Genomic DNA, 12,070 nt, shown 5'->3' with positions numbered 1-12,070 from the left:
AAAACAACAATTTAAGAATAAAACTAATTAATTGTGAAAGACTTGAAGAGATTCTGTTCTTCCAGAATCAGGCTGTTGCAGAAAAGCTACAAAAACACCTTTGATAGTGTGAATGTCGAACTGACTGGTTCTAGTCAAAGTAAATCGTTGTATTCAACTACCTGTTCTCTAGTTTCCTGCCGTTGAGCTGGTGATGTACTGCACACCTGAAACATTTCTGTATAATGTAAGAAAAAAGCCTGTTAACCTAAAGTGAACCTTCTGTAATGTGTTGTATGAACATTTGCATGAAAACAAATGAAAGCAAATGGAGAGGAGATGGGGATGTGGTTGTAAATGGATGGGGGAAATTGGTGCATGTTTTTTTTCTATATTGTCATTTCTTCAAACCTTGAGTGCTACTGATGCATTCAGAATGAATACATTTGCACGTGCACAGGATATGTGCATTTATTATTTGTATTCATTTGATTTAATATGCATCTCTTTTTTTAAATTATTTATTGTTGTGTAAATTATTACTGTGTATGCACCTTATATTTTCATCATTACTATTATTATTATTATTACTATTGTTATCATTGTTGTTGTTGTTATTGTTATCATTATTGCTGTAGTTGTAATTGTTGTGTTTATTGTAGTTATTATTGTTGTTGTTGCAAGTTTTAGTTTATTATTAATAATATATCATTACCACATTTTATGCTATTTATCTATTTAGTTATTTATTTATTTTTCAATATCCCTTTAAAAGAAATGTACATACACCTGCGTATTGGAAATTAATTGTAAACAATGTTTCCTGATGTTGGTCCATTGGGCGTTGTTGTCAATGAGGTCAATTCAAGTTGTACATTGACAAAAAAAATTAAGTTAATTAAACTTTAATCATGCTCTATATTCCCACCAAGCTATGTATCCCCACAGCGCTTGGATTTTTTTTGGGCAACTGTACTATACTGAGCCATTTCTTGCCACATTCAGGCAAATGTGTTCCACCCCCAGCTTTTATTTTGAAGGACACACTGCAAATTATCTAAACACAGCTCAATTACACATATGTTCCAGTTTATCCACAGTGGGCACTTTGATATAGTTATATTCAACTAACACCAGGGAAAAAACACGCGTTTGTGACGCAATAAAAACATTCATTCAATTCCAGAAGTGAACTCATGTCTGCATTAGTATTTGCACACAGGCCTGTAATGTAACTAGATCCTACAGTTATAGCATCATAAAAAAAGGGAGGGATTTTATATGGGGACCATGGGCGCAGTAAGGGTGGAGAGGTCAGTGAGAAGGTTTAATGGCTTACCTCTGTCAGCTGCCTCTAAGTGCGGATCTTCCCCCACAAGACTGTCTGCTGCACCGTGTGAGTCTTTGATCTACAAGCACATAATGGAAGCAGAGAGGGACAGAAAACAAGGTCAAAAGGATCCATACACTTATAAGACCTTGGGTGTAACCTGCATTAGTGTATGAAGCCACAACAAAAGCATGTGTGCGTGTGACAGAGAGAGAAAGTGATCATTTCAGCTCAAGTCCATGACTCTAATACGAACCTCCCAGCAGACGCTAAAGACGCTGCGTGCTTGATGTTGCAAAATACAAGGTTCCTTTCTGTGCTCTAGGAGGATCCCAGGAGCCTTTGAGAGACAGTTTAATGATGAAAGACAACATGCCTGGATGCAAGTGTTCTGTTTTAAGGTCGCAGGGGAAAAACAGGCAGAGCCAAAACAATTTTAGGTCTTTAAATTCCCCTTTTTTAAGATGCCACGTTCATTTAGAAAGATCCAAGTCACGTTGTGCATCCTCACCTTGTGGAAGGTTTAGGGAGATAATCGCTAAATCCTTCCGAGAGTAAATATTTTTCACTGCTAAGCTGCAGCAGGAAAATATTGGTATACCGAGTATCAAAATATTGACATTTATCTCTAGCTGGGAATCTACCTGAGGAAAGAAAAATGTGTGTTATTACAGTTGTGCTATATTCTGTTGTTGATGCTTGTAGGCATGCTCTATTGTGGATTTCAAAAGAATGAAAATATGCTGTGAAGTATCAGTTCTTTCCAGAGTGTTCATGATGCTGAGGAGGACTAAACACGACAAGATTTCTACATATGGGCCAGAGGAATAGGGGTGTGATTTGATGACTTATCGCATACTGACATTTTTCCTTCACTGGAAACAGACTGTAAACTCAACTGTGCGAGTGAGAGATGTTGCCAAATGCAACGTGACTCACCACCTCAGAGGAGAACAAAAACCTGTTTAAGATCAGTGTGACATCCCGAGCAGTATGAGGTTTAGAATATTTGAAAGATTGGACAGAATACAAATGTGAAAGTTGACATGCCAAAGAAAAAAAAAAAAGACTTCTAAAATAATAATCCACAAATGTAACTCCCATGAAGCTTTGTCAGTGCATGTAAGACATCTAGAGGGGAATTTATATTAATCCAGTAAATCACACCGAGCTTTGTGTTGCTGGTAGTTCTTTCCTTCAACATCCAAGTTATAATAATTTGGTCTGCATTAAAAGGAAAGCACCAATACAGTACATGATCCCTTTTGATTGAATAAAAATGTGAAATATAAAATTACTACAAAGTCATGAAGTCTGACATTTTTAAGTGAAAACCTATCTTGTGAATAAATGTCTGTTAAGTCACTATCTACTGCAAATAAGGTAACACAATGGTGATTGAGCCTTTGGCCCACTGATGAAAGCCTTTGCATTTGCAGTATATATCTGTGGCGACATTCCCGGAGAAAATCAGCGCCCAGTTAGTGACGCGTTTTCCATCACCCAGTGGTAGGTCTGCCGGAGAGGGTAGGTTAACAGCCTCTGCAAGTGTTGTGAGTAAACAGTAATCTACTATGGCTGAACAAACAAAGAAAAGATGGATGACTACAGATACATCTTCAAAAATAAGTGAAAATCCAAAGAAAATGAAACCAATTCGACACTCAGATAAAGGCAAACAGTGTAAAAAGGAAAGCGACCGTCAGCGAGGAAAATTAAGAGTTACCACAGTAACAAAGGGAGCCAACCGTGGACGTCTGGTTAAATTGGGAAGTGTATTCCGGCAATTACCGTTTATCGCCAAAGGTGCCGCCAAAGAGAACGAAACTGAAGTCTTCGAGATATCATTCAAGATTTTAAGATTCCCCACTATCCGTTCACCAACCAACTCATCATTTCATTCATCTCAACTTTCTTGACAAGTTGAGCAAGGCTCATAAACTGGACACACAAATGTCAGTATGAAAACGAAACAAAATATTCAGTAGTAGTCAACAGCTAAACCAACTTGAACTACCTACTTTTACTCACACCACCAAGTGACATTCATTCGCCCACACAAAACAGGTAAGGCCAAAGACTTGGTAATGTAGCGATTACAACTAGGGCTAGATGGTGTACTGCTGTAGCTAGCAATCTAACAGTTAACTTGCTAGCTGGCCCGACTGACCCGACAAGCCACAATTGCTCTTGAAGCTCCACCTATTTTTCTCTCTACTGTTCAGCTTTCTTTTCTCTGAATTTTTCTTCACTACTGCATACTTTGTTAAAAAAAAGTTAGAGAAGAAGCAGAGCTGGCTAATGGTCAGCTAGCAAACTCTTGTTGTTTGTTAGCTCGCTACTTAGTTCCGCCCTGAGGAACAAAGTAGACATCGTCTAGTCATGTTGAATGGATTTGAATGTGGTATTTTGCCATTTTAAACACTGGTGTAACCAGGCCTTCATATGTGTGTGCTTACTTACGCATTGTGTATGTGGAATTACTATACAATGCATCTCTCTGGACAAGGATTCAGACTACAAAACACCTGTAGAAACTGAAAACCTGAATGATATGTCTAGGAGTGTTTGATTTTTATCAAAATTTTGATATGAAGTACAATTTTTGGTTAACATTGGTTTTGATCCACTTCAAAAGTAGTTGTGTCCACATGACAATAGCCAATGCTCACCTCACCACAGTAGCCTCAACAAGACAAGTCTCCAGCACATTTTGTGGCACTGTGAGAGGCAGAAATAATGGAGGCATCACTTCAAACTCAGTCCTCTCTGTCTACCTCTCTTTTCATGTCCACATCGTTCCCCGGTTCTTGTTTGTGTCTGAGAACGAGACAACCGGCAGAGTGAATCCTTCAAGCGGCCACATATGCTGCTTCAAGAAATCAGCCTGCGCACGGAAACAGAGGCTTGCTCTTGAAAACTGTCTGCCTTTGAAGGATCTTTATTCTCCAGCTGCTGGAGATATGTGTAACGGCTTAGACATACAATGGGTGCACCGAGGGTATTTGTCCACCGAGAGCCAGGCCCGGTGAATGAAAAGAAGGGGTGCACATACCCAGGAAGCGCCTAATTAATTGACAAGCAGATATTTCTGAATTTATAATCATCAAACAGACTTCATTTTGTTCCCCCACCACCATCCTCGCCAACCCAGCTTCCCAGGCGACTTACTTAAGAGACTTATCTTATAAATACAGCCCTAATCAAAATAAATGACTAAAAGCTCTGAGGGAGTTGAAGGCTATACACATTTACATCAGAGGAACTGATGCAATTTAAATAACCGCCTGTGTGCCGACTTGAGGTTCAGATCAGCGGGAATCCTAACTTATGTAATACTTTCAGTGTTGTTTTTTTTCTGTTGTTGTTGCTCAGTTTGGCAGACCTATATTCAAGCCAGCCAAGTAGGAGAGATATGACCTCCTTTTATGTGTGTGTTTGGTTGAATTCCCTCAACAGCAGGCTCAATTGGAGAGTGTGTCATATTTTACAGAACCATTTAACACTCAATGTGTGCGTTCTTTGCACTTGAGCACAATAATAATCAAACCCAAACAAGGTCGGACCAACTGATGGCAAAAGCGTGGTACTTTAAGATTTAAACCTTGACTTTGGAACGACCTGAAGGCCCATACCTAAGGAATTGGAAGCCAATGTAGGAAAGCCAAGATTGGGGTGATGTCTGTTAAAACCACAAGAAGCCGAGCTGCTGTATTCTGAACTAGTTGAGGCGAGAGAGGGTGCTTTTCGGTTTGTGCCAGGATGGAGGGAGTTAGTTAAATCTGGAGGTGAATGCGTAAATGACTTTTTCCAGGTCAAGTATTGTGAAAATATTGGTTGTATTCTGTAGATGGTAGGAGGATGCATGAGAGAAAGTTTTTGATGTGCTTCAAAGCAAAGGTTAGAATTAAACAACCCTCCAAATTTCTGGCAGCAGGCTTCACGTTAGCAATAGGGCACCAAGGACACTCTCAATGAGGTCTATGGGGTTAAAGGGAGTGAAAAGGATGATTTCTGATGATTTATAACTAGACTTTAAGGGTCACCAGGTCCTAATGGAAGGTAGACCTGTGTGTCGTCTGCGTAGCAAAGAAAAGAGACCTTCTGACGCTGAGTCATTTGGCCGAGTGGTAGCATGACGATAGAGAATAAAATTGGGCCTAGAATTGAACCTTGCGGTACACCACAGGTAATTTTAGTAGTAGAAGAAAAGTAATTACCTATTGTGACTAAGTAGGTTTGTTCCAAAGGGTATGAATAAAACCAGCTAAGTGCAGTGTTGTTCCTGCCAACCCAAGTTTGAAGACTCTACTGCATTAAAAAAAGGTCTAAAAGAATGAAAAATGTGCTCTCATACATGACTTTTCACTTTATTCACGAGTCCACATTCATACCTGTGTTGTGTTCTCGGTAAAGACTCTTCTCAGAAAAATGTAGCAGTGACTGATTTAAACAGCCAGTAGCTTAGAGACTGTTATAGCCGGTCAGTGATGTCTAGCTAAGGTGAAACCTGATGATGGATGGCTCATCGAGTTTCCCGTCAGCCAAAGATTTGATGGATATGCTGCTGCCACAAACTCCAATACCACAGATTTCACAGTGAAGCCACATCTCTCAGAGTATAAAAGTCCAACAAGCTTTCTGTTAAATCAAACACAAGCTGCTACAGTAATTTAACACTCAGGTTTCAGCTGTACTCACGACACGACCGGTATCTCTGCAGAGGCACAGAGTTTAATCGTAAATGTGTCAGCAACACGATGTTTGCAGAGCTCCCAGAATCTGCTGCGTGACACTGCTGCTAATGCAAACTGAACTTGACTTTGACATTTGGGGAAGTCTCCGCAGAGTTTGACTTGTGGATAGGGGGGCAGAGTGGAGGGTCGATGAGGACCCTGCATGGACCTTTTGCTGAGCTCCACACTCGAGGCACCAGAAAGTTTTCATGTCATGTCGGTAAGCTTTGTCAGGCCTTCCCATGCAACTCCTTTTGATCATTCTAAAAACCACTGGAGCATTTCAAATGTGAGCTGAACAAGCTAACTAAAGTTACTTGGGTAAGGTTAAAGAAAAGCAACCTTTGTTCTCGAAAAACAAAAAGTAAAAATTGACTTTTGGTCGGAGTGGGAATCACAGTCCCCAGTGTGTCATGCTTTGTATGCTCAACCATCCGTCTTGACCTCCTCCCTAAGGTCCTGGACAAAGCAAGACGTGCACAGCGAAAGTCTACATTTCATATCCTCGCAGAATAGTTGGTACTGGAAGCCTTGTGACTATTTTTGAGTCAACACAGCTAATGTTATATCTATTTCCTTCAAACATCACCATTGTAAAGCCAATTTTAGCTGGTCAACACTCAACTGTCAAAGTTCACCTAAGTGGAATTCTATGTGAACTCACAGCACAAATCCACTTCAGCTCAAGGGATGATACACGGACAACAGCAACTCCTCTGAAATAAACTTATTTTGGCCCAAATGACTTATGTTGTATACAATATGTTAGTGTGAACATTTTTTAATGTTGAAGACCAACCACTTCTCACTTGTCGATGTAAATGTGTTGAAACTCGCAAGGGTAGCAAGTAGGTAGCTTGTTGGAAAGCTAATGTAAAAATAACAAACCTGCATTGTTTTTTCAGTAGGAAGATGTGCCAGGAAGCATATAATTCTTCCCCTATATGATATCTTAAAGAGAAGGGACATATAAAAGGGGATCCCTAGAAACTACAATCATTTAGCTTCTCATTTACAGACACATGGACGTATTAAACTGTCTGTGCCATCATTGGTTTACTTTTTCTTCAATCAATTTCCCTAATTCATACGACGTGAAAAACCCTAACCTTTGAACTGTCCCTTTTGTAAGTCCTGCATTTCTTGCTATCCCAATGTGATTTGAAAGTTCTCTTAAGTACAAAACAACGACTTTTTGTAAAGGTATCATGACCTTAGAATGTAACATCTGCCGTTTTTACCAATATATATCAGGTTTTTTTGTCATATTATCATCGCAGGAGGGTCCTCGGGGAACCATGAACTTCCCATAGACCAATAATAAATGCTTATCTATACTTTAAATAATTTACCAATAAGTTTTGGTAATGGGTAAGTTTAACCAATAAGTTTTGGTAATGGGTAACTGACTTATTAAAGGGCCAGTTCGCTGATTTTCAACCTCAGTCCTATCGTGCTATCATGGGGCGCTAATGCCATTATGGTTGGGGAAAAAATGCAATTTGGCTCTGTGCCTTTGGAGGACGCTATCTGCTTCTCCAATGGGCCCTGGAAAACCTCCACCAGATGACGCGTTTTACGCCAGGGAGCTCGCTAAACTCCACTTCCTGAATCTAGGACGCCCGCCTCCGATGTCATGTCTCATTCAAAATCGTCAGGTTTGAAATGTAGACTGCAGACCTGAAGATTTTTTAGGTGATCCACTGGTATATTCTCATCGTATTTAGGAATCTGTACTGCTCTGAGCCATTGCCTGTAGCGATCCTTGTCCTTGACTAGAAAATGGTAGTATTTCACTCCAGCCTCTCTCGCTGGGCTTTTCCTTTCAGAGGGAGGGGCACAATGCACACTCGGTGTTGTAGGAATGTAGAATGGGCGAAAGCACAAGCTGTTTGTACAACTTTCTCCACAGGTATGGCGCCAATTTCAAATATTATTGCTTCTATCGATTACAGAGAACACCAGCTTTGACTGACAGTGGCTCTTTAACTTTTCCACTGGAATTTATGCCAAACTTGTAATACAATACACCAGTAATGGATCATCTGAAGAATTTAATGGGAAATGCATTCCTTTACCAACAATAAAAATCTGTCTTTCTCCATGCTGTTTAAGTTGGCCATGTTTGAGGATCTGATGCTGGCAGCGTTTGAGAGCACATCAAGGCAGCACAGACTCTGTGTGGTGGTTTAAGTGTGCATATGTGCGCCTGAGAGACGGCGTGTTTGCTCTGCGAGAGGTAAAATAATGACAGGCAAGAGCGGATGGCTGGTGACGCCGCGACGAGGAAAAGCGCCTCGTATTTTTGGGCCTCGGGCTGGGCAGCTGTGCGAAACTTCTTCTCTCTTATCTTCTTCTTCCCCTGGTCCCCCTCCTACTCCACTCCTCTCCTCCCACTCTTCTTTCCCCCCCTCTGTGGCGCTGTTTAAACAGAGGACAAAGACGCCCTGAGTGGTTTTCCTTTTTCCGATTCCATACATGGCTGCTGGCGCTTTTCCTCTTCTGTATCTCCAGCTCGCATCGGAGTGATGGAGTGAGTCATGGTTTTTCTAACAAGTGATTCTTTTGATTAATTTTAATGGCACTTCCTATCAAAATATTCCTCCACTAGGGGAAGAGTTTCCTGTCTATTATTGGGTGTTATCAGGATTTATTTTCACACAAGAGATGAGATTATGTTTGATACTGGAAAAAGATTAAAATGGTAACTGCAGTTGCACATTTTGCACCTTTTACTGTGTGAGTCACGTCTTGTTGAAAGCCCTGTTTTGGCTTTAATGGCACTAATAAAGTCAAAAGGCAACCCGCGGTGGATGCTGCACTTTTTAAAGTCTGTGTGTGTGCATGTTTGTGAGTGTGTGAAAGAGCGAGGAGCTGGTTGTCTAAGCAGCACACTTGTCTTTGAAAAAACTACAGTGAGCTGTAAATTCATGGACATATGGCAGATTTAAAAGTGACTAAGTTTGATGAAAACACACAACTTTATGAAAATGAAGGACACACACACACATAGCATCTTTTATACATCACTGGCACCCTCTGGTGCATCCTGGGACACCAGTTCAGACAAGAGCGCGAGCCAATTAAACTTCTTTAATCTGGTAAAAATGATGCATTTCTCTTCATGTATGCATGCTTGTTGGGTGGCGATCAACACAGAGAGGGAAAAAAACGGCAGCTTGCGTGTCGCCGTCACACTTTCAGGTCATGCCAGTTGGCTTCCAGAACGCGTGACAGCGGTGAGATTCGAGCAGAGCAGGAACAAGAAAAAGAGCAGAAGGGGAGAGAACATGGCAGCCGGGGACTACCGCTTCCACATCAAACGAAATGTTGTCACAACAGAGCAACGGAGCCGCCCCTGTTAACTGTGACACCGTTCAGCTGCTCGTCACACTGAGCGAGGCAAGGTGGAAAGATACTGTAAGAAGAGCTAGCACTGTTTATTAAATAAAAGAGCAGGAGGGAAGGGAGAGGCAGCAAAGTGAGCATGCTGTAGTGTTGTCAAAATCTTTGTAAGTAGCATGGAAAAGCAGCTTTTTCTCATCCCTGCATGAAATTGAATGTTGGGGAGGGAAATGGAGTGTGCACTGCAATAACAGTGAAGGCAATCGTTGAAGCTTGAGGAAAAATGATGCAGAGGAAAACAAGAAAAGTGATCATTTAGTGGCATTATTTTATGGTTTATACAGCATCTTTCTGTAATGTGCAGCTGAGGTCAGCGTGAAAGGTAAAAGCAGATCTGTATCATGATATTGAGTCATTATAGTTGTTTGTTCCTGTAACATTAGTGACTGGGTTGAAGTTTTGGACGTTTCTCTTTTATTTTGAAGGTCTCGCGTTATCCAGTGAAGGATCTGTTTTGTTGTCGGACTCAGATTGTTGACCCACGAGGCAAACAGAGATGAATGTGTTGAAAGTCGTCGTTATAAGATTGGAAAAAATAGTTTCTGATAGTTTGGCTTCATTACAGTTTCTCATTTATCACAGATTCTGTGCTATTTGTTATTTTTCCTGTATTTAATGTTTTGCCTTAAAGTCTGTGTAATACGCTCCAAATAGTTAGTATCAAGTTAAAGATGGATTTATGTTCAATTGAATTTGCTAAGTCCCGCCTCCATACTCTGCATCTGGATTAACTTATAATTAATATTCAAGTCTTTGTTTGCTAACATGCTAACCTAGCCAATTTAGTTAGCTTCTTAACTTCAATGGATTTAGCTGCGAGTGCGGTCTTCCACAATTTATAATCCATGTCATCTCTCCTCTCGACTTTAGGAGGAAAAGCTAAAAATGTGACACCCCCCTCTAAACTTTTAAGGAAATCTGCCGTCGGACTTGCAGATTCCATATACACACCGTTACGGCATCTGAAAGCTTGACAGGCCTCCTGTGCCTAGTTACGGTTGCTAACATTCAAGGGAGGGGCTTAGCGAAGGGTCAATTGCCAATTTCTTTCTGTTTTTGAGATAGCGCTGTTTGTTTGGATTTAGTCAATGAATGCTCACTGGAGTGAAGGTTCCCAATAAAAGTCTACTGGGGTCTAGAGGGTTAAAAAGTTATTTTTAAAAAACACAATCCTTTTGCATAGAGAACACTCCCCTTGTGATATTTAGTGGTTCACTCATAAATGCAAACATCAAAGTTGGCAAAAGAAGCACATTAAAGTTTCCATGTGATCTTAAAAGTGTGTAATCATATCATTAAGTACTATAAATGTTCCAATCTGTGCAAAGACAGATTTGTGTCCATATGTTGGCATTTGAGCACAAATCAGATGGATCAGCAGAAGTTCTACAGTCATACGAACATTTAAAGAAACAGCTAAATGATCAGCAGCCAGAGTTTCTGAGTCTGTGACAGAAGGAAAACGGGAGGGGGGAAAAAAGGAGTAGGAGTGTCATGAAGACAGACCAAAAGAAAGGCTGTCTCCTAGCGGAGGCCGGCGTGTGGGCCTGTCAGGCGTCATCGCGTGCCATTCTCCCTGCTCGACACAGTGTAACTGAGGCAATGTACCCCCATGAAATATTCACCAAAGTTGTCTTTGCTTAAAAAGGAGAGGAGAGCGAGGGCGAGACAAAAAATGTGCTGCGCTACAAAGATAGATGGAGAGTCCCCCGAATGCTCTTGATGTCAGGTTTGCTTAGGCCTCTTTGTACGGGGGGCGACAGGGAGAGCAGCGGGGGGTCCATTAAATGTTCATACAAATGTACCCAGCCAGTCTCTGCTGCAAAGGCCCCAATAGCCAAAAATGCTTTGGTAATTCTGCTCTGCTCTTTAAATATCCAGAGCATGCTTGGCTGGTGCTGCTGACACAGTTGGGTGTTTTCCAAAAGATTTTTAAGTCAAAGAAAGATTTTCATGTTGATGCTTGATGTGGATGTAACATACTGTCATGACACTATGTGCTGTCACTGTGGGTAAATTACAGACAGTGAGTTCATTGCTTTCAAGCAGGATGCACTCTGACATTTGAAAGTGAGCTACTGTATATTTATTGCCGTTCCACCAATGATATATTTGCAAATACCAGGCTACGCCTGCTTTGAACCCTGAGGCCAAGTGTGACAATCTTTTTTCTCTGATTTGAAAGTGGGATGATTTCGTGTCACCAGGTCTCAAAGGAAGGTAAACCTGTGTCTCGTCTGCATAGCAAGGAAAATAAGTAGTTGGCTGAGTGGTAGCATATAGATAGAGACAAAAATGGGATCTAAAACTGAACCTTGCGGAACACCACTGGTAGCTTTAAAAGTAGAAGAGTAATTACTTTCTGTGACAAAGTTGGTTTGTTCCAAAGGCTAATTCTAAGAATAAAACCAGCTGAGTGCAGTGTCCTTGATGCCAACCCAAGTTTTAAGACAAAAATTGCACTGAGGTCTCAAAGATTGGACCTCTAAGTGGGAACAATTTTGTGTCTGTTCTTGCATAGTTTAAAATCGACAAAAGCAATGGATGGAAAAATCAAGTCAGAAGAAGTTTGTATAAGGCAGTCCATCCAGGGAGTCGTATTGTCACATTTGCAACAATT

The 12,070-nt window shown here is 40.9% G+C and overlaps 1 protein-coding gene across 1 annotated transcript in view; it reads right to left on the bottom strand.

The window, feature by feature from the left end:
• Positions 1-12,070, bottom strand: part of LOC138600834 (glucosidase 2 subunit beta-like) — a 165,808-nt gene that overhangs the window by 97,269 nt on the left and 56,469 nt on the right. Inside the window, exon 10 of the mRNA XM_069672353.1 lies at positions 1,319-1,388. Within this exon, the coding sequence (XP_069528454.1) occupies positions 1,319-1,388 (70 nt within the window). The remainder of the gene's footprint in view (positions 1-1,318; positions 1,389-12,070) is intronic.

The sequence above is a fragment of the Semicossyphus pulcher genome, unplaced genomic scaffold (genome assembly GCF_022749685.1).
Source record: "Semicossyphus pulcher isolate SPU_LCO1_2020_fin unplaced genomic scaffold, fSemPul1.0.p SCAF_21, whole genome shotgun sequence".
In the NCBI taxonomy this organism is placed as follows: Eukaryota; Metazoa; Chordata; class Actinopteri; order Labriformes; family Labridae; genus Semicossyphus; species Semicossyphus pulcher.
Note: the sequence above shows the minus strand (reverse complement) of the source record. Positions and strands in the feature narration are given on the sequence as shown.